This window comes from Rhineura floridana, chromosome 9 (genome assembly GCF_030035675.1).
Source record: "Rhineura floridana isolate rRhiFlo1 chromosome 9, rRhiFlo1.hap2, whole genome shotgun sequence".
NCBI lineage: Eukaryota > Metazoa > Chordata > Lepidosauria > Squamata > Rhineuridae > Rhineura > Rhineura floridana.
The window spans coordinates 8,295,011-8,316,579 of record NC_084488.1 but is presented as its reverse complement, the minus strand read 5'-3'; the positions used below and the strand labels follow the sequence as shown (position 1 = coordinate 8,316,579).

Below are 21,569 nucleotides of genomic sequence, written 5' to 3'. Positions count from 1 at the left end.
CACCGAATAAAAGGGGATGGCAAGCATTACCAATGGATAAGAGAAGAAGGAGGTTTGTAAAGTGAGCTGTTTAGTAAATTTAAAGTAATGATTTTTGTTGCAAGTATTTTATGTTCCCTCTTAGCTTTCACACATTGAAAATACCAACATCTTCAGAATCACAAAAAAAACCTCAAAAAAGATTCAGCAAATGGTTAACCTGGAATAGATAGTTTTTGAAGACCTACGCTGTATGGGAGAGCCAGTGTGGCGTAATGGTTAGAGTGTTGGACTACGACCTGGGAGACCAGGATTCGATTCCCCACGCAACCATGAAGCTCACTGGGTGACCTTGGGCCAGTCACTGCCTCTCAGCCTCAGAGGAGGGCAATGGTAAACCCCCTCTGAATACCACTTATCATGAAAACCCTATTCATAGGGTCGCCATAAGTCGGAATCTACTTGAAGGCAGTCCATTCCCATTTTACACTGTATGGTCCCTGCATAATTCAATTGAAAGTGGGTTCCCACAGCTATGGGGATGGGCCACTAGCAAAAAAAGCTCTGTATCTCATGCCTACTAACCCACTTTTACTGAGTGGGGCATTCCAGTAGGGCCTTCAAAGCCAATCTTAACATATGGACAACATCAGGTGAGTGGAGGTGGTCCTTTTAGATCTCTGATAATTGGCCATGCTGGTGTGGTCTGGTGTGAGTTGGAGTCCACCAATATCTGGAGGACTACAGGTTCCCCATTCTGGTTTAGGGCTTTAAAGGTTAATGCCAATGTTTTGAATTGGGTTTAGAAATGCACCAGTAGCTAGTGCTACTAGTTTAAAATTGGGGTTATATTTCCTTTTCTTGTCTCCCACCAACACCTGGGCAACTACATTTTGTATCAATTGAAAATTCCAAATCATCTTCAAAAATAGCCCACATAAAGTGCAATACAGTAGCCTAGCTTGAATGTAAATATTGCATGAATAGTTGATGCCAGGTCTGACCACACTAGATAGGGTTACAGCTGGTTTACCAGTCTGGTAGTTCTCTAAGCTAAAAGATTATCCTGGCCACTGCATTACAACTCAACAGGCAGTGCACAGTCCAGGAATGCCCCCAACCTAAGATGCACATGGTCCCTTGGAGGGAGTGCAACACTGTCAAAGACTAGTTTTACTCCAAATTTGATGAATTCCCAAGATTTTACTTGCATTAAGTTTCAGCTAGTTTGCCCTCATTCATCCCCAGAGTGCCTCTTCCATAGGTGCCTATCTAGAGGAAAAGCTAGTAAAACTACATAAATGTTACAGATGCTTTCTGTTTTAAAACATTAACTGCATGCTTATAATAAACTATACCAGTTGTATGCTTTTATGCTGTTTTCAGTGTAGGGCTAGTTTCAAACCTAACGTAGCCATATGTGTTCTCTGTGTGAAGAAAAGCTAGTTTCTGCAACTTGTAGAATAAATGCAGATAAGATATTTTGAAATTTTGCGTATTTCTGCCACTTTTACTGTCTTGCATAAATAATTCTTGTTTGTCTCCATCATTACGAAAACCAGGGGCTATATATGGCATGGAAGCCATGTCTGCTGGAAATTTTATTTAACCACCTGGCTTGCTTGCAAGATTTCAAATAGGCATTGCCACATGTTTTCAGACTCATTTTTATAGTCATAAAAGCTAGAAACTTGTATTCAGCCCATTGAAATATGAGATTCTGAAAAAGTTGACTTCTGTATTGAATATCACATTTTCCACTTTGCGTGGAGTGCCTGTAAGAAAGCTTGTATGCAGTTTGATCTTAACCTCTCATGAAACAAGATGTTATATATACCTTGGATGAATCATGACATGCTATATTTATTATAGTAGCCAACTGTTTGTAAAACTAGGAAAAATGGTTTAAATCAGCATTACCCAACCTTTTTTGATCCAGTGCCCCTTTGCAAAATCTTTTTGTGCCCAACGCCCCCCTCAGATTAAGTATATGCCAATGCTTCCTGTTCTTCCCTTAAAATATGAGTAATGCATAAATGGTATTTTCAGTTATTGTTACTGATCATTTTTATCATGCCTTTTTATTGCACTTAGATTACACATTGAATTCTTAGTATGATTTATTAATATACATACATAGTTATAGAAAAGTAAATAAAATGAGATTTATTATAAAATACTAGTGTGATCCTTGAGCTTGATGAGTTTTGGCTAACTTCACAATATCTGGAGTATACTTGGATAGTAATAGTCTTAAGTCACCATGACTAGCAATATCCAAACGGTTTCGATTCTTCACTAGTATGCGATACTCTGCACTAAATCCTTGTTCAACGAGATAAGAAGATGGAAAGGCAATATAAAGAAGTTTTGCTTTTCTCCATAGAGCAGGAAATTTCACATTGTTTCGTTAAACAAGTTCATTTAAACATCACAGAAACAACGGGTAACGAGTGTGTCCCATTCCTGAAGAAAACCAGCGAATAACTGCCTGTCTGTGTCACCTTTTGCACATGGCACTCATCCGTTGGAAGAATGCGCCCTCCACCAATACACCCAGCTTATCAAACACTCGTGATTGGTTCCAACATCCCTCAAGACAGCATCGGAACATTACCTAGTTCCGGGGCGTGGCTAATATCCCCATTCCTTGATATGACACTGTCCGCTATTCAGAATTTCTTTACTAAAGAGCACACATTATTTATAGTGTTATTTCTATGAATTGAGACTATTAAATACATCCTAACTGGGGACAAAACAGTTTAAAAATTAATGATTTGTGTATTAAATAAAATTAAACTTAAATGCTTCAACTGTAGCATCAGACCGCCAAATGTCAACGCCTCCCTAATGAACCCAAACGCTCCCTAAAGTTTGTCATCACGCCAATGCCCCCCTGAAAGGCTGTAACGCCCCCCAGGAGGGCTGTGACGTCCTTCCCTGGTTCTCCCTGTCAGGTTCCCACCTGCTTGTGGCTACTGCCTTTCACTGGGCACCACCAGGGACACCACCAGTCAGGACTGTCCTTTATATGGTTTCTCACTCTACTCTAGCACAGATCTCACTAGATCCCACTGCTAGGCAGCAGCACCAGTCACTTCCTGTAACCAATACTCCCAGAGACCTTGCCTCAGTCTTTCTATAGCTTGTTACTTTGTGACTGTGTGCCTATGCTGTTCCCAACCCCCTTGTATCTTTATATATAAAGCATACAACTCTGGGTTGCTCTGGATACTTGACTTGTTACAATTTCTCCCTTCACCGCTGCCACCATTAGATACTGTTTCTGTTCAGCCTTGGTCATTACCTTGCCCTCCCTTCTGGTCGGTATATTCCCTCAGCCAAGGATCAGGCCTTTGGTAAACCAAATAAGTATTTATTTACTAACAACAGGAAATAACAAGATTACTTTAGGAATGTTTCACAAGCATATGGTTTCATATATGGTCACTCTTTATGTTTCTGTTCATATATATACTCTTTAAATATCAGCCAAATACAATCCAACCTTCCCTCAGAACTCTGCCAACCAACCCTCACCAAACGACCTCACTCCAACCAACTCAACAATTTCTCCCCCTTAACCGACTCAACCCCCATTTATACCTTCAGCCAGCCAGCCACTCAGCCAATCATCATCCAGCATACTTCAGCTTCTCACCCATGTACCCCCCCTTTCTCCTTCAGTCAATTACCATACATCAACTAATAGACCCACACTTACCATATTTACAGATGCTTAACCTACAGGAACATCACAGGGGCGCTACCGCCCACGTTGGAAATCGCTGGTTTAAATCAAAGTATATGTGGAGGTGGCAACTCTTAAACTGGACTTGTTCAAGTAGATGATATCTGAATAACTTGAGATGTTAAGTTTTAAAACTTTCTAATATTAGGAGCAGGTCCTCAAGAGCTTCCAGTAAATTTCACATGATAAAAATTAAGAAAAACATTGTGCCTTCTTTATATGAAATTCCCATAAACAAAGTAGAGCTTGATCAGCTTTGTTGTAAACCCAGCATTTTAAAAGTAAGCACATCCACACTCTTTCTTAATATGAAAGAACAGTCAAGCAGGCACAGATCTACCACCATGTGAAAGGCAGTGCCCTGGGACCCAGTGTGCCTTCTCTTTAAATGAATCTTACAGTGAAGCCATGCAGAGTATGGTTTGGTATTGAAGGTTTGGTGGCTTCTCTGAGAATAGATCTACACGTGAATAAGGTGTGTTGCCTGCCACATTGAATGAAGAGCTAAATGGTTACTACTGCGTTCTTGTGGGCACGTCTGAGTATGACAGCTAGTTCGGTGTGTGTATGTAATGGAGACATAATTGCTTGTGTTCATGAACAATTTGATCAAATTTCATGAATCTACACTTAATAACTATCTCCCCTACTGCTCCAATTGCCTTCCAGCATTGTAGTGTGCCAAACTTTGTGAACAATGCAATAGTTCCATAGACATTTTTCAAAATAACCTTATGCAAATAGGCAGGATTTGCTCAATTTACTAGAAGACAGCTATTCAGACTTGGCTCAGGATTACTAATCTGTGTGTTTTGTTTACCTCATACATGGATGGTCTTCTTAGCTTGCAAATTTTAGTATTCCTTCCATTCTTACATTTTCAGTATAGTGTTTTCTGCATCCTGTTTAGACATTAGTTGGAATGTTATGAAAAGAAAATGTAAAGTAGTTGAATTATATTTTGAATGCTGAAGGACATTTTCTTATACAGTATACCTTTTCTGGTGTGGTTACCACTGTGATCAAGATTGCTCCCATGCTGGGTAAGCTATATATAAAAACTTGCACCTATATGATTTGGTGTCCTGGTGTTTTGCAAAAAACAGCCCTCCCAAGGGGCCAGATTATCATTTGGGTAGTTAGTAAGGGAAGTTGGACCACAACTTTATGCAAACTTGAATTACTGGGGGAGAAATTGTGGATGCTTTGTACCACATCAGTAAAGGTATGTTTAATGGGGGTCTCTGGGTTCCTTCAAACATGAGATTTTTAGTATATATAGTACAGGTAATGCTTGATGATCTAAAATGTATGTGCAGTACAAGTAGTAGTCTATCTCGTTCTGTCTAGCAAGCCACATGATTAGATGTATGAAAGAGTCTCCTTAGTTTTAACAAAAGTTGCTGGTTCTCAAAACTCTGCCTCTGACACACATCTTTAAAAGTGAAAGACAGAGGTGGTAGTTGATGAGCTTTCCAGGCTGGTAATCAGATCATGTTGGCATGCCCACTGCCGCAATGCTTCCTGCCATTTCTTTCATCTACTTTGATAACAATAATCTTTGAAAGTGGGCTCTGGATTATGATGATGTGAAGATTTCTAGATTCAGTACCCACCTAAACAGTTTTGCTTCATTATAGCCAGCAGAGAGTGATTGGCACCTGTACATTCTTAAGATTCTCCAGAATTCCTTTGCAAAAGTGATTAACAGGTTTAAAATCAATAGACATTTAAAATGTGGATATGCCTTGTGATTCATATCCTACTTTCCATGGTGGAAGGTATTTCTGATTTTAATTTTTTCTAAATTGCCACCCTGGGCTCCTACTAGGAGGAAGGGCGGGATATTAAATAAATAAATAAATAAAATATATGCTGTATGCAGGTGTAATATGGGAAGATGACTACTGCTCTTTCATACACTAAACCAGTCACAGTTACATTTAAAATTTACATGGCAGTTTAACTAGTACTGTCACTTAGAGCTCCTGAGCTGGAGGAGAAGAGTGTGTAATTCGGCATGAACTTCCCCATCCGACTTATGCACCTTCTAATTTCAAGTGTATGCAATGAAGAGCTCATTGGTAGATGGTCACGTTCTTCTCCACTAGAGAGCAGCAACATAACTTGGGCTCTGCTAATTCACTGCTGATCTCCAAGGGCCACTTTGAAAATGCATCTAAAGACAGAAGTCCACAGGGTTTTTTTATTTGTAAATTTTGTACGAAAGGCTTTGCGTAGACTGTGGAACAACCAGGAGGGGTTGATCGAATGCTCTCAGGGGATAGGCAGGTTTGTATAGGAGATGGTATTCTCTCAGGTAACCTAATCCTAAATTGTTTAGTGCTTTATACATCAACCGCATAACTTAATCTTGGTCAGCCAGTGCAGTTCTTTTAGTAATGTTGTCACATGTCTATGCTAGGTAGCACCAGTGAATTGCCATACTCAGCACCAGTTTCCAGACCAATTTCAAGGGTCATCCTACATAGAAAAGATTGAGGTTACTAATGCACACCAGCCAAAACTGGTGAAAGGCCTTCCTCACAACTGTGGCCACTTGAGCTTCCATTGACAATGATGGCTCAAGGCGCACTCTCAGACTACATGCATACTCTTCTGGGTGTATATGTGTGCAACACCCTCCAGAACAAGCAGTCTGTCTAATTATTGGAGGAATCTCTCAACTCCAAGGCTTGTCAGATTTCAGCTTATTGGCCCTCATTCACGCATTGGGCCGGGACTTGCATGGCCACTGTTGATTCAGATATAACAGAGAAATGGAATTGTGTATCATCAGTGCACTGATGACATTGTGCTCCAAATCCCTAATGGATGTTAAACAGCATTGGGGACAAGATGGTATTCTGCAGCACCCCACAGCATAATTGCCAAGGGGGGGGGGGAATACGGTCACCCAGTGCCACTCTCTTAAACCAGCCCTGCAGGTAGGAGTGGGCTATTACAACACAATGCTTTCTACTCCCATTCCAGAGTTGGTCCAGAAGGACACCGTGGTTTGTTGTTGTTATGTGCCTTCAAGTCGATTACGTATTATGGCGACCCTATGAATCAGTGACCTCCAAGAGCACACCGTGGTTAATGGTATCAAAACCTGTTGACAGTTCAAGTAAAATCAGTAAGCTAGCACTCCCCCTGTCCCTCTCTCAATAAAGGTCATCTGGGTGACCAAGGCTGATTTAGTCCCAAAATTAGGCCTGAACATACACTGCAAAGAATCTGGATAATCTGCTTCCTGTGAGAGTGCTTGGAATTGAGACACCACTATCCTCACAACCATTTTTCCCAAAAAGGGATTATTTGTGACTGCATGGTAATGGTTATAAACCTCTGAGTCCATGTTGAGTTTCTTTAGGAGTGGAGATACAACTGCTCCTTCACACAAGCGCTGGCCCACCTGGTTAACCTCCATTCCTGTTCACTCAAATGATCCCTCATGAGCAAGGATCAAGAGGGCACATAGTCAGCCAAGTTGTGACAAATGCTTTATCCATGTCCTCAGGCCTCAAAAGCTGAAACCAGGCCAGATGGTGCAATGGACACATCAGCTAAATTTGTCACAGCAATGGCATTCATGGAAGTGAAGAACTTATTTTTGAAGTGCCATGCAAACTTGTCAACAGCAGAGATCTTGAGGATTCTAGTACCCCATTCACTGGGGTAGATATTAACAAAACCTGAACCACTTGGAATAGGTCTGCTGGACACTTACTCAAAAAACCAATAGAGGCAGCAAACTATGCTTTCTTTGTCACCTTCGCTACAATTTAATGGCCTTTTTAGCAGTTGCACCCAGGTTCTGAAACAAAGGACATGCCTCTGGCCTCCCACTGCTATCTAAAACCTTTTTAAAAAAAATTAAAGGGCTTTATGTGTTGGAATATTAGGAATCAGATTTGGAGTCGCCATGTTCCATTGTTGTTTTGCTGGGATTTATTATTCACTCATTCCCTTCTGGATTTGTATTTTGTCTTTCCACCAAATGGTGCTTCCAGTGGCCAAACTACACATTACATTGAAGTACCATGATTGGAACCCCCAATATAATTCTTCAAAAAGCCTCAAGGGAAGATTTTGCTCAGGTGGGCAATTCAGAGGAAGGGCATCAAAGTCTTGAACTGTAGGTTCTGTCCACATAATTCCTTCTGCAGAGTTGCTGTTAGCTGAGAGGAGGAAAATATGGACAAATTAATTTGGGGAATTATCATGAGGACAGATGGTTAAGTTCCCTCTTATTACGAGCCCCTGAAGCTTTTTGAGAAAGATTTACACTGGGAAGGCTAGGAAGATTCTAGGAACTTAAAAATGTAATGCTAGTATATAGGGATTGTGTCAACCTCTCCAGCCTTTTTAGGGCCAGTGACATAAAATGATTCATATAGGAATTTTGAATGTTTCACCAAACCTGCATGAAGTAGAGTCACTTTTGGCTGAATAGCAGTTGAAGAGCTCCGCTGTTGAACCTGCTGATTGCTGTGCAGAACTAAGATAGATGAATGAGAGCAGGAAGTCCAAAATTCTCATGGTCAGTTAGGTTGAAATGTATGACTTATGTAGGAGGAGAACTTGACACCAGACTATCTTAAAGACTCGATTCTGTCAAGGTTGGTGTGCCTGGAAAAAAGAAAAGCTCCATGAGTCTTTTGCATTCCAACACATATGTTTCTGTTAAAACTACTGGCATAGTAGATCATAGTTCTCATCAACATCTGGCTATCATTCCCTCTAACTGTGAGCTTGGATTGTCGCCTGCCTGTCCGTTTTTGAAGTGAAGCAGGGCCACTCACAAATAAAATAGTATTTTCTAATTATAATGCAATTTTAAACAATACTCTGAAGCAACCTGACAAGGGCCTATGCCTAGTGACTTTCAGGACATATGTAATGTTGAGGGCACTTGCATTACAAATTGTTGATAGTGTTAGTTAGAAAGAAAGTGGAGTGCAGTGGGAATTCAGTCCCTAACTTTTTACAGCATTCCACAGGAGGGATATGGGTTGGAAAGATGTATGCCATGAGATTAAAAAACACACACGCTTACCCTTATGCTTTATGGGAAGATTCTGGTGGGGGAGGGGTACAAAAAGTTAACATTGTTTCCCCTTTGCCTTCTCCAGAATCCCCTCCCTCAGTATTTAGCAATGATGGGGAGAGAAGAGAGAAATAAGGTATCTTTTTTGTTTCCCACCTATTGTAAATTCCCCACACATACACCCCAAATGAATCTTGGACAGTACTGTAAGACTTCTCTGTTGCAGGCTAATTTTTAGTTCTAAATGGCAGCACTTCTGCTAGAGACTGGGGATGCACCACAATATTTTGTTGCAGGTGTGCACACACCCACTCTCTCACACACATTGGCTTTAATTAACGTTTGGTCTCTTTCCTGTCATCTGACAGTGAAATGTAGAAATACGCTACCTGCAAGAAAGATTGTTTCTGTGGAGAAATGAGAGTTGGGGAGATGCAACTCATGAAGTTAAAAATGGGGAGGACTGATTTGCCACATATGCAGAAGATTATTCATTTGTAAATTAAGAGAAAAAACTCAGCTCAATAACTAAGCTTGCTCAGTGGCTTCTCGAGAGCCATGGAACATTAAGGGCAGTTGAGCATCAACTGAGGAAGTAGAAAAAACCTGCACAGTAGGATGGCAGTGGAGGAAACTGGCCCAATAGCTTAAGGTGTCCAGGAACGGGGACATGGTGGGGTCATATGTACTATGAGTGTAAAATAAGTTCACCGCATACACACTATATGGAGAAAATTAAGGAAGAGGGAAAGGAAAAAAGGTCATTTTTCCTTACCCTTTCTCAAGACCACCCATCACCCCCACTATATGGCAATAAAGAGCTCAGGATCCGGAATGGCAGGTGACCCCCCCCCCCCTACTGAGCCGATAGCATAATACCCTAGTTTCCTTTTCCAGGTTGGCCAGAGCTAGGGCCAGAGGGCCTGATCAAAATCCTTAGGATTTTGTTGTCAGTCCGTACATGTTTGTATAAAACAGTTCCTAGCATCTTTTCACGCTGTAACTTGTTTAAGAAACAATCCAAGTAGATGTGCAGATCAGTTATATAGATAGGAATAGTATGAATCTCAGTGGATGAAGTCACATGGAACAGGTTGAGTCTCTACCACATTTGTGTCCTGAATGCCATCCATTATTTTTTCCTGAATAAATGGTTTCTGTTTACTCCATGGAGGAAAACGTTTTATAATTTCAATAAATAAGTGTTCATCATTCTTCTCTGTACTATATTTTGTTGTAAGTTGAGATGAAAGACTCAACAACTGCCATATTGCCCAAATCTATTAAACTGCTACAGCAATTACGGAACGTGAATTACACATGGTGTGCTGGGTTTAAAAAATGCTTTAAAAACATCTATTTTTAAATAAATGTTTAAAAACATTAAAAAGTAATTGCGACACAGACTGGGATAAGATCTGTACTTAAAAGACTGTTGAAAGAGGATGGGGTCTCCAGTAGATGTTGAAAAGATAACAGAGATGGCTCCTGTCTAAGATTTAAGGGGAGGGAATTCCAAAGGGTAGATGCCACTACACTAAAGGTCTGTTTCCTGTGTTGTGCGGAACGTACCTCCTGATAAGATGGTATCTGCAGGAGGCCCTTACCTGCAGAGCGCAGTGATCGACTGGGTATATAAGCAATAAGACGGTCTTTCAGGTATCCTGATCCCAAGCTGTATAGGCCTTTGTACATCAAAACTAGAACCTTGAGTTTAGTGCAGTAGCTAATGGGCAGCCAGTGCAATTCTTTCAGCAGTGGGGTGATGTGGGCGATGCCCTGCCCCAGTGAGCAGTCTCTCTGCCACATTTTGCACCAGCTGCAGCTTCTGGACCAGCCTCAAGGGCAGCCCCACATAGAGCGCATTACAGTAATCCAGCCTGGAGGTTACTAGTGCATGAACAACAGTGGTCAGGCTATGCTGGTCCAGAAATGGCCACAGCTGTCTTACCAGCCAAAGCTGGTAAAAGGCACTCCTAGCCACTGAGGTCAGTTGGGCCCCTACCGCCAAAGATGGATCGAGGAGTGCCCCCAGACTACAGACCTCCTGTTTCAGAGGGAGTGCGACCCCATCCAAAGCACGCAACTGATCAATTATCTGAAATCGGGAACCACCAACCCACATTGCCTCCATCTTGCTAGGATTCAGACTCAGTTTATTGGTCGTCATCCTGCCCGCTACTGAGTCCAGGCAGGGGTCCAAGGCTCTTGATTCAGATGTTACAGAGAAATAGAGCTGGGTATTGTCAGTGTACTGCTGACATCTTGCGCCAGATCTCCTGATGACCTCTCCCAAGGGCTTCATATCGATGCTAAATGGCGTGGAGGACAAGATGGTATCCTGCGGCACCCCACAGCACAACTGTCAGGGGGCCGAAAGACAATCACCCAATGGTATTCTCTGAAAATGACTCTGGAGATATTATCGGAACCACTTTAAAACAGTGCCTCCAGCACCCATCTCACAAAGTCAGCCCAGAAGGATACCATGGTCAATGGTATCAAAATCCTCTGAGAGATGAAATAAGAATAACAGGGTCGCACTCCCCTTGTTCTCCCGATAAAGGTCATCCATCAGGGTGACCAGGTCCAATTTAGTCCCATAACCAGGCCTGAACCCAGACTGGGATGGGTCAAGATAATCTGTGTCATCCAAGAGTACTTGCAACTGCTGTGCCACAACTCTCTCAATCCCCTTCTCTCAATCCCCACTTTCTCCCACAACTATGTGTTGACCATAGCCTGGATCCACTCGGTCAAAGGCCCTTGGCAAGCTTTAATAATCCAAGAAGGGCAAGGGTCGAGAGCACGTTCCTGGCCGCATCATCGCAAGCACCTTGTCCATGTTGTCAGGCTGCATCAACTAGAACTCCCAAGATCCAGAGCCAGGTGCAAGAGATGCATACTTCATAACTGAGCCCAGATATTTGTTTAGAGTAAGAGTTCCAGTTGTGGTCCCGGAGCTTTGTTCAAGTGGTCCACGACATGTCCACATTAAATATCCATATTGATATTTATATTTGTATTGCTTGTTTTATTTCTTAGATTGTATCTTACAATTTGAATCCTATGAAATGCAATGTAATAAAAGACAATATAAAATAAAAGCAGCAATAAAAATTAAAAAGCATCTAGCATACCTCATTACAATTACAATTCAGTGGTTCTTCAAGAACTAATTTTCAAGTGGTTTGTGGGGAAAACGTTTGGGGAACTCTAGTTTAGAGTACTAAAACTGAACTGAGATCACAGTCCTTTCACACAAAACCCACATGTGGAGGGAAATCCAACTTGCATTTGCGCTGAGATGGAGGGAGTTGGATGTGGCAGACTCCAAGCCGAGCCAGCAAGCTCCTGGTGCCATTGGGCTCTGCCGGCAGAAACCCCTTGTCCCAGCAGAGCTGCAACACCACCAGGACCCTTCCGACTCTGCCAGGGGTCCACCGAAGATGGCAAGCCTCACAGAAGACCCGAAAACAGGGTGTTCTGGGGGCGTGGTGAAGGAGGGGATGAGGTGAGAGGCATACACTGTATCCAACTCCCAGTCGGAACAGCCTCCAAAGTTCTGAGTTGGGGGAAAAGGCAGGTCTAAGGGAAAATATAGTGCAGAACCCAGTGGGGAGGGTCTGACGCCTTCCATTCGGGCCCAGGCACACTAATGAGCCCCACCCTCACCCGTCCAAAACAACTGCTGGATGTGGCAGAGTCCATGGCCGATTAAGCGGCATCAGCAACAGGGTTTAAATGGAGCATGCCTCAGCTCCTCCTCACTCCACTCCCTCTCATTCACTGCATGGCATGCTGCCGGTTGGATTCCTGTTGTGAGGACTTTGAGTTCAGGAGAGGGGCACTGGGCACTCGGGAGAAAACACTTTGCCCTGGGGAAGCACCCACACAAACACTGGGCGTTCTGAAAACTTTCCCCATAAAGGCCACACCTCCTGAGAAGGAGGGAGCAAGGATGCTCTCTATGCTAACCCCCCTCTCTCTAGTTTTCCTCCCCAGCAGGCATCCAGCAGCACCACTGCAGCTCCAGGCAACCACTATCAACCGCACACAAGCACAAGGGGAAACTGCTAGGGAGGCGGAAACAAGGTCAGTCTGGGCAGGTGACCCCCCCCCCACTGGGCATCCACTCACAACTCGGAGGGTTTGGGGCTGCCCCAGTGACCCCCCCTGCATAGGCTGTCGCACCCCTTCTATCAGCCCAACAGTGGGCTTGTGGACTCCCCGACTCCATCAGCGAAAGGGAGGGAATGGCTGCCCCGCATCCCCCACAGAGCCAAGCGTGATGCTGTCCCAGGCAGCCCCGCACAGGGCCGGCAGCCCCATGGCTGCAGAGGCAAGACAGCCAGGGGAGCTTGCTGGTTAGGGTGGGTTCCAGCCCTCAGGTGACACTCCCCTCACGCTGTGCTACTCCCTTGCAGGCATGCTGTTCCCTTGGAGCCAGCAGCATTCGCAGTCGCATGAGGGGAAGGCACTGCCGGTGTGAGAGCCACACCCACGTGGAAGCAGATGATGCCGCCAGGCAGCTTCTCCCTCGCTCCCTCACTGTGCATCCTCTTTGCCTTGCAGGCCTCACCTCTAACATCCCAGCCAAGCAGCCCGTACACACCAACACAAGAAGCAGAGGTAAGTTGTGAGCATCCCTAGGAAGTCCACCTGCGGAACAGGGGGAGGGCCCCGCTGCCACTGCAAGACAAGTGTTGGGAACTGGAAAAGCCTTGTCCCCACAGCCCCCACAGCCCCTGTTTCCCCCTGATTCTCCTCTGCTGTTGCTGCCACCTCCTCTCTCCACAGGCTGGCATCCACCTGGAGCAGCATCCACCATCGCAGCTTTCCATCTCAGTGCAGCGGCGGCCCCACAGCCATGGAGAATAGCCCCTTCTCCCCACCTCTTTGGGCAAGTTGCTGGCTGCCCCTCCCATGAAATAAAGATCATTCGTGCTCACAACTGTGTTGTTCTTTCTTGGGGACTTGGGCTGGGCTGGAAAGCAGGCCACAGGGAAGGCTAGAAGGAGTCTGCTGCTGCTTACAGCTTCACAGAGGGGACCTTTGGGAGGTGAGTTGTTGAGATGGGAGGCAAGGAAACCACCACCTCATACACAACCCTCCTTGTCAACAAGTCAGGTGGACCCTCCTAAGGCACACAGGGGCAGCAGAGGTGGGTGGAAGGAGAGTTGGTAAGGGGGAGAGGTGGGGTGGAACTGAGATGCTTTGCCACTGGGGAAGTGAGAGGGGGCACACTGAAGGGGGGGCTGGCGGATGGGGTTACAAGCCACCATGCCCCAGGGTTGGCCTGGCAGTGGACCTGGGGTGGGCAGGAATGTTTTGCTGGTTCAGGGGCGTGGTTTGAAGGGCCGAACTCCCTAGCGGTGTGGTCATGTGTAGCTGCTCCCAGAGGATCCACATCATGCTCGACCTCCAGCCCCTCCCAACCCCCCTTCCCAGGGGCACTTGCAGGCTGGGCTCGAGGGGCAGCTACTGCAACATGGCACCATTGTGCAACATCGCACAGGCCAGCAACATCTGGGAAACCTTCACCAGCATCCACATCACCTGGCCCCCTGGCCAGTGCAGGGAGTGGAAGTGTGACTTGAGTGCCCTGAACACATGTTTGATTGCCATCCTCATTGAATGGTGAGCCTGGTTGTATTGTGTTATGCAGCCAGGCTGGTCTGCAGGATAGGGCGTCAACAGGTAGGGCTGCAGGTGGTAGGTATGATTAGCTGCGGGAAGGAGAGGAGAGCAATCGGTGCTCAGCAAGAGCAAGAGCCCCCCCCCCTCCAGTGGCTGCGAGAACATTCTGCCTACCGATCAGCCATCCCCAGTTGGGGCCATGCCTCCAACGTGTTCAGCAATGTGGAGGCGTGCAGGACCTGGGCATCATGCATGCTCCCAGGCATTGTGGTGTTTCACATAGGTGAAGATGCCATGGACATTGCACCCATGCCATGGGTAGTAGTTCTGGTAAATGTGGGGGTTCTGGGCAGGTGCAAGTATTGGGATGAACCATTGAGGGATGGCATGGGAAGCTTGTGACTGCAAAGAACTCATCCTTCAGGAATGCACACTCTTCCTCTATCTGTGGGAAGTGGATGAACTCCTGCACGTGAATAACCATGTCCTCCAGGAAGGCTGATAGGCACCTGGTGGTGGAGGACTGGGAGACAGAGTAGGTGCCCCATCTCACTGGACATTTCCCGTGGCAAGGTAGTACAGTCTAAGGGGCACCTTCTGCAGCATAGGCATGTTGCTGCGAGCTTGGCGCTGGGCTTCCTGCTGGAGAGCCAACATCTCACACAGCTCCTCAATGGCCTCCCTGTCCGGATGGAAGAACTGACAGCACTGCAGGTTGGTCAGGGCAAGGTTCCCCAGGTGCGCAAGAATGTTGTGATGTCTCCATGGCCTGTGCTGTTCCTGCTGGTCCAGTATGTAGGCCAGGAGGATGGGCAGGTAGAGATTGAACAGGTGGAGCTGCTGAGGTGGAGGCTGCAGGTACAGGCGAGGGGACAGCAGGTGTATTTGAGGAGGTGGTGGTGTTACTGGAATGGTGGGAGGGCGCCCCTCCCCAGCCCCAAGGGAAGCTCAGCCCCGATTCCTGTGGCAACGATGGTGATGCAGCAAGTGCCACAGAACTGCTGCTCCAGAGTTTCTGTATTGCTCCTATGGCAGCTCCTGCTGCCTCCTGTCTAGTGGAGGCGCCTGAGCTGTCCACAATACTCCTGGCGCCAGGACCAAACGCTGCTCTCCTACCTGCAACTTCTCCCCCAGCTAGTCCTCTGGCGTATCAGCCTGTGCAGCTCAGGGAGAAGCTGCTGGAAATGGTGCTGTTGTCAGCCCTCACCCTGTCTGAGTTGCTGCCTGCCCCCTCCCCTGGAGGGACCACTGCTCCTCTCGGGGTCTTGAGAAGCCCCCTGCCCTTCCTCCTGCCGCCTGAGAAGGTGACAATGGCAGTCCTGGTCCCTCTGGCAGTGGTGGTGCCAATGGCAGGAACAGTGGGGGTAGGGACAGCTGTGGTGATGGCGGGGATGCTCAGCTCAGCTGCAGCAACAGGGATGTCTCCCTGTAGCATCCTTGCCTGAGATACGAGCGGTATTGGAGTGGGAGAGCACGTTGTGGTGGCAGAAGAAAAGAAAGGGGCAGGGGCGATCCATGAACGGAATGATGGCGATCCAGGAAGGGGACCCTGAGGAGGAAGCTGGCCTGGACGAGGGGGAGTGGTTGCGCCCACGTGCCAGGGGCCCTTGTCCGTAGCCGCTTCCACACACGGTGGCCTTGCTGTGGGCTGACCTGGAGGCTGGCCGTCACAAGACTGGGCAGCTGCGGCCTGACGCTACTGTTGTCTCGGCAGTAGCTGTACATGCCATCCTCTGTATCATTGGGATGTGGCAACACAGCTGCATTTGCTGACAGCATCTCTGCAGGGGGTGTGGCAGCTGCCTGGTGCCAGTTGGAGACCCTCCACTGTAGCACACAGCAGATGTGTAATGACATAGTGGGGGGGGGCGAGGTGTCTGCAATGATCCCCCTTCTTGGTGCCCTGCTGGAGGCTTCATGGGGTGATAGCAGTGGCCATGCCCATTGCTGCAGGGTGGCTGGCTGACGGTAGGCGGGGAGTGGGCCAGATGAGGGTGCTCTACTGCTGCCAATGAGAATGAAAGGGAGGTGGTGCTTGCACAGGGTGCCTGTCTATGGGGCCGCCCCAGCCTGAGGCACCAGTGATCCAACAAATAGTGCCTGGAGTGGGCATGGTGGAATTCAATCTCCTCAGCTGCTTTCTGTGCCAAGGCTGTGGCATTGTGTCTCTGCATGTTGGCTTTCAGTAAACATTGTTTCTGCATCTGCCCATGTGTGGTGAGTGCTATTTGGGGTGTGTAGTGGCTGTATGTGTGGTGGGGGTGCGTGCTGTGAGTGCAATGTGGGTCTGTGTGTATTGGTGGTCTCCACATCTGTTTCCCTGGTTGCACTGTGGTGTGCTGCCTGTGCATGTGTGTGTGCAATTGGTGGAGTGAGCAGTGGGCTTTAAGGCTGGGGGGTGTTGCTGTTCTGCGCCGCCCGGGGTGGCTGTGCTGTGCCTGCCACTCCCATCTGTCTGACACCAAGGTGCATGCATGCATGCCATTGCTGCTGATCCTGGGATACTTCCCAGGGGCTGTGGGTGAGGTTTCTGGCTCTTTGTGGTGGGCATCAGCAGGATACTTGGAGGCCATCCCTTGTGTTTCCCCAGGGGTGGCTTCTACTGCTTCCATGGTAATGGACACTCCACCGGGAGCCTTGAGTTTCACTGCAGGTCTGGCCACGTACTCCTGTGTCTGCGTCCTGTGGATGTGTGGAGTTGCATTTTCTGGTACTTTTTCCCTGGGAGGGCTATCTGAGCACCATCTCGTGCTTTCTGTCCTCTGCGCACAGTTCTGCTCTACTGGCTGAGCCAGCGTTCAGGTGGCCTGGCAGCTCCCGAAAAGTCACCACCGGCTCCTCCTTCACCGGCCAGCCCTCCTGTTCACTCCCCATCACTTTCCTCAGCTTTCTTCATTTCAGCAGTATAATTTGGGTGGGGGTGGGGAGTCATTTTGTTGTTGCCCTCGTTAAACAGTCCTTTGCTAATCTACTTTTTGCTTATCCTAATTCTCAATGTAAATGTACTGCCTTCAAGTCGATTCCCACTTATGGCAACCCTATGAACAGGGTTCTCATGAGGCTGAGAGGCAGTGACTGGCCCAAGGTCACCCAGTGAGCTTCATGGCTATGTGGGGATTTGAACCCTGGTCTCCCAGGTCATAGTCCAACGCCTTAACCACTACACCACACTGGCTCTCAAGTTTTCAAATGCTTTAAAAATTATACTGTTTATATCTTAGTCCTTTCAACATGCCATACATGTATAAAACTTTTACAAATATGTAGTAGAATTCTGCCCTCCTCAGTGTCAACACATCAAATGTGGATGTCTGCATAGAGGCAGTTGTACTTCAGTAGTCGCTCACACGTAGGTGCTCCATCCTATTAGGATGGGTTGCTGTTTATATCAGAGGGGAGAACCCTTGGCCTTCCAGATGTTTCTGGATTACAACTCAGTATCCCAAACCTGACCATGCTGGCAGGGGCTGGTGGGAGTGAGGGTCGTATGTTCCCTTATGTGCCATAAGTGAAGTAGAGAAACTGGAAATTACAACAGAAGTAACCAAAATATGTAAAGACAAAATATATGAAGGCTTTGTTTTGATTTTTATGAATAACCAGGTTGCAACCTATTATGATGACAGGTTAGTGCACCTGGCTTCTGCTTTTCTCACCGTTTCTGACTTCACTGTTACCAGGTGAGTGAGGAAAGGGCTGGATTAAGCCAAGAATGGCCCCATGTCGTGCTCTGTCACATTGGTAGCTGCTGAAAAAAGAGCTGTAGTGACGGAGATGGGCAGAGGGTTATGCCCTTGTCTTCCCATGCTACAGTAGTTCATAGGTGCTACTGAAATACAAAAAATGTGGACCTCGAGAGCTTGATTGTCCCTTCTCGCTCACATCATGACAATAAAGGCACTCTGTGGTTTTATTATTGATATCCTACTCTTGAACTTTTAAATATGTTCTGTGATTTTTAATAATGCAGGATTTTTTATTATGTAAATTGTTTTGAGGTCACATGGTGTTGAAGAGCAGTATGTAAACGCACTGAATAAATATAAAAATGAGTGTTATCAAACCATTGGGCAATTCAGATCCATCTCTGATATGCAAGTTGTATACATGATGTAGTTTGTGTCCTGCTCCTGCACTATTCATGTTATCATAGAATAGTAAAGTTGGAAGGGGCGTATAAGGCTGTCAAGTCCAACCCTCTGCTTGGTGTAGGAATCCAACTTAAAGTATATCCAACAGATGACTGTCCAGCTGCCTCTTGAATGCCTCTAGTGTTGGAGATCCCACCACTTCCCTAGGTAACTGGTTCCATTGTGGTACCTCTCTAACAGTTAGGAAGTTTTTCCTGATGTTCAGTTGAAATCTGGCTTCCTGTAACTTGATCCCATTAGTCCATGTCCTGCACTCTGGGATGATCGAAAAGAGATCCTTGCCTTCCTCTGGGTGACAATATTTCAAGTTCTTGAAGAGTGCTGCCATATCTCCCCTCAGTGTTCTCTTCTCAAGGCTAAACATGCTCAGTTCTTTCACTCTTTCCTCATAGGGCTTTATTTCCAGTACCCTGATAATCCTCATTGCCCTCCTCTGAACCTGTTCCGGTTTGTCTGCATCCTTAAAGTGCAGTGTCCAGAACTGGATGCAGTACTCAAGATGAGGCCTAACCAGTGTCAAATAGAGGGGAGCTAGTACTTCATGTGATTTGGAAACAATACTTCTGTTAATGCACGCTAAAATAGCATTTGCCTTTTTCGCAGACACATCGCACTTTTTGCTCATATTCAACTTCTTATCAACAATTCCAAGATCCTTTTCACATGTAGCATTGCTGAGCCATGTATTCCCCATCTTATAACTGCATTTGGTTTCTTTTTCCTAGGTGTAGAACTTTGCACTTATCCCTGTTAAATTTCATTCTGTTGTTTTCACCTTGAATTTTGTTTCTCTCCTCCAGGGTATTAGCTATCCCTCCCAATTTTGTATTGTCTGCAAATTTGATAAGCATTCCCTGTACCTCCCCATCCAAGTCATTAATAAAAATGTTGAAGAGCACTGGGTCCAGGACTAAGGCCTGTGGTACCCCACTTGTTATTTCCCCTCAGTTTGATAAAGAACCATTGATAAATACTCTTTGGGTACGATTTTGTAGCATACTGTGAATCCAGCTGGTAGTTTTTCCATCCAGCCCACATTTAGCTAGTTTGTTAATCAGAATATCATGGGGCACTTTGTCAAAAGCTTTGCTGAAGTCAAGCATTCCCACAGTCTACCAGAAAGGTTACCCGATCAAAAAATGAAATAAGATTAGTCTGGCGGGATTTGTTCTTGACAAATCCATGTTGACTTCTAGTAATCATTGAATTGCTTTCAAGGTGCTTACACACTGACAGCTTTATAATCTGCTCCAACATTTTCCCAGGGATTGATGTCAGGCTGACAGGTCTGTAGTTCCCAGGTTCCTCCTTTTTGCTCTTTTTGAAGGTAGAGACAACATTAGCCCTCCTCCAGTCATCCAGCACTTCACCCATCCTCCACAATTTTGCAAAGATAATAGGCAGTTGTTCCAAGAGTTTTTCAGCCAGTTCCTTCATCAGGCCTTGCAGATTTAAACTTGTTCAGAGTGATTAGGTATTCCTTGACCATTTGTCTATCAGTCTCAAGCTGTGATCCTACCCCTCCAACTTCATGTTTGCCAGGAGGGTCATAGACCATCTTTTGGGAGAAGAGGCAAAAGTTGGAATTGAGCACTTCTGCCTTTTCTTTGTCATCTTATCATTTTGCCATCCTCATTGAATCTGTGTTGTGAACTAATGTCTGTGTGATCTAGCCTCACTCACTCAATTGCTCCCCCTTTTCCATGGTGGGTTATGCGAACAGAACCCGTTCGCATTTGCCATTTGCTTACACAAGTCTTCATTCATGCTGAAGGTACTGCATACAGTAGAAGAGTGTTTGCAAGTTCCAGCCTCACTCCTATAACATGTAGTACCCAAACACAGGCTATGTGTGTGTGAATAGGTGAGGTGGCAGTTCGAAACTGGCATATATTAGCAAATTATCTGTGATTATGTTAAGTGGGATTTGCTCAGAGGCAGAGTTTGTATATATAGCAAGGATCCCAGCGGTTTGGGGGGGGTGCTTTACATTTCTGTATCTAAAGATAATTGTATTCCCCTATGAAATTCCTATTAATGAGATCTGGGCCATCCAGCTCCAGAAGTAGAGGACCGGTTTTGCAGTTACTATAATGTCCCAAAGTATAATGATTTACTTTTTCAACCATTACATACATGAAATGGCTTCATAAGTTTTTGAAGTATTGTAATATGTCTCAATTTTTGTTTTTGGTAGGTTTTGAAAGTATTTTAGAAGGGCTTTATGGACCAAGGCTACGAAGAGACCTCAGTTTATTTGAAGGTAAAACATTGATTGAAATGCATAAATTTATAATTATGTAAATTTTTAAAGCAGTTTTTTATAGTAAGGAGGAATTGTGCTGTGGCATACTATTGTAAATATGTTTACTATTTTCTATGGATTTTCATTGCAGACTCATCTTTATTCTTATCTCTGGAAGTGCTTTTCCAAAATGCAATCATTTCTAGAAGATCTCTAACCTAGTAATGAAGTCCTTGGTTTAACTTAAGCAACTCTAGTATTTTCTCCCTTTAGAACATTGACACTATTACAAATCAATCCAAACTATAGGAAGCCAGCATAATTTATCCTGGGCTAAATTATGGCAGTATAATTTACAGCCATACAACTCAGTTCAGAAGTGGGACTAATGCCATTTGAGATGGCCCAACCCTGGTAAAGGGAAAACAAGCCTTTAAAATAGTTTGACTTACACCATCCTTTTTAAGAGATGTGAAGGCCTGGCAAAAAATGGGGGAAAACTTTTTTTTTTTCCAGGCCATCACATTTCTAAACTTTTGTGCCAGTGTAACTTCCATTGGGTTGCTAGGTCATGTGACCATAGAATCATAGAATCATAGAGTTGGAAGGGGCCTTGTAGGCCATCGAGTCCAACCCCCTGCTCACAGCAGGAAATCCACAGCTAGAGCATCTCCCACAGATAGCTGTCCAGCCTCTGCTTGAAGACATTCAGCGAAGGGGATCCCACCACCTCCCTAGGCAGTCAGT

The 21,569-nt window shown here is 45.6% G+C and overlaps 1 protein-coding gene across 12 annotated transcripts in view; it reads left to right on the top strand.

Moving 5' to 3' along the window:
• Nucleotides 1–21,569, top strand: part of LCORL (ligand dependent nuclear receptor corepressor like) — a 125,026-nt gene that overhangs the window by 16,549 nt on the left and 86,908 nt on the right. For 8 of the 12 annotated variants that reach the window (XR_009757832.1, XM_061584140.1, XM_061584150.1 and 5 more), the window contains exons 2-4: nt 12,779–12,881; nt 13,362–13,418; nt 20,775–20,840. Coding sequence is in view for 11 of the 12 variants with exons in the window: in XM_061584140.1 (XP_061440124.1) it covers nt 12,779–12,881; nt 13,362–13,418; nt 20,775–20,840 (226 nt within the window). In the remaining variant the exon portion in view is untranslated. The remainder of the gene's footprint in view (nt 1–12,778; nt 12,882–13,361; nt 13,419–20,774; nt 20,841–21,569) is intronic. The other 4 variants (XM_061584146.1, XM_061584145.1, XM_061584148.1 and 1 more) reach the window with 2 other exon arrangements.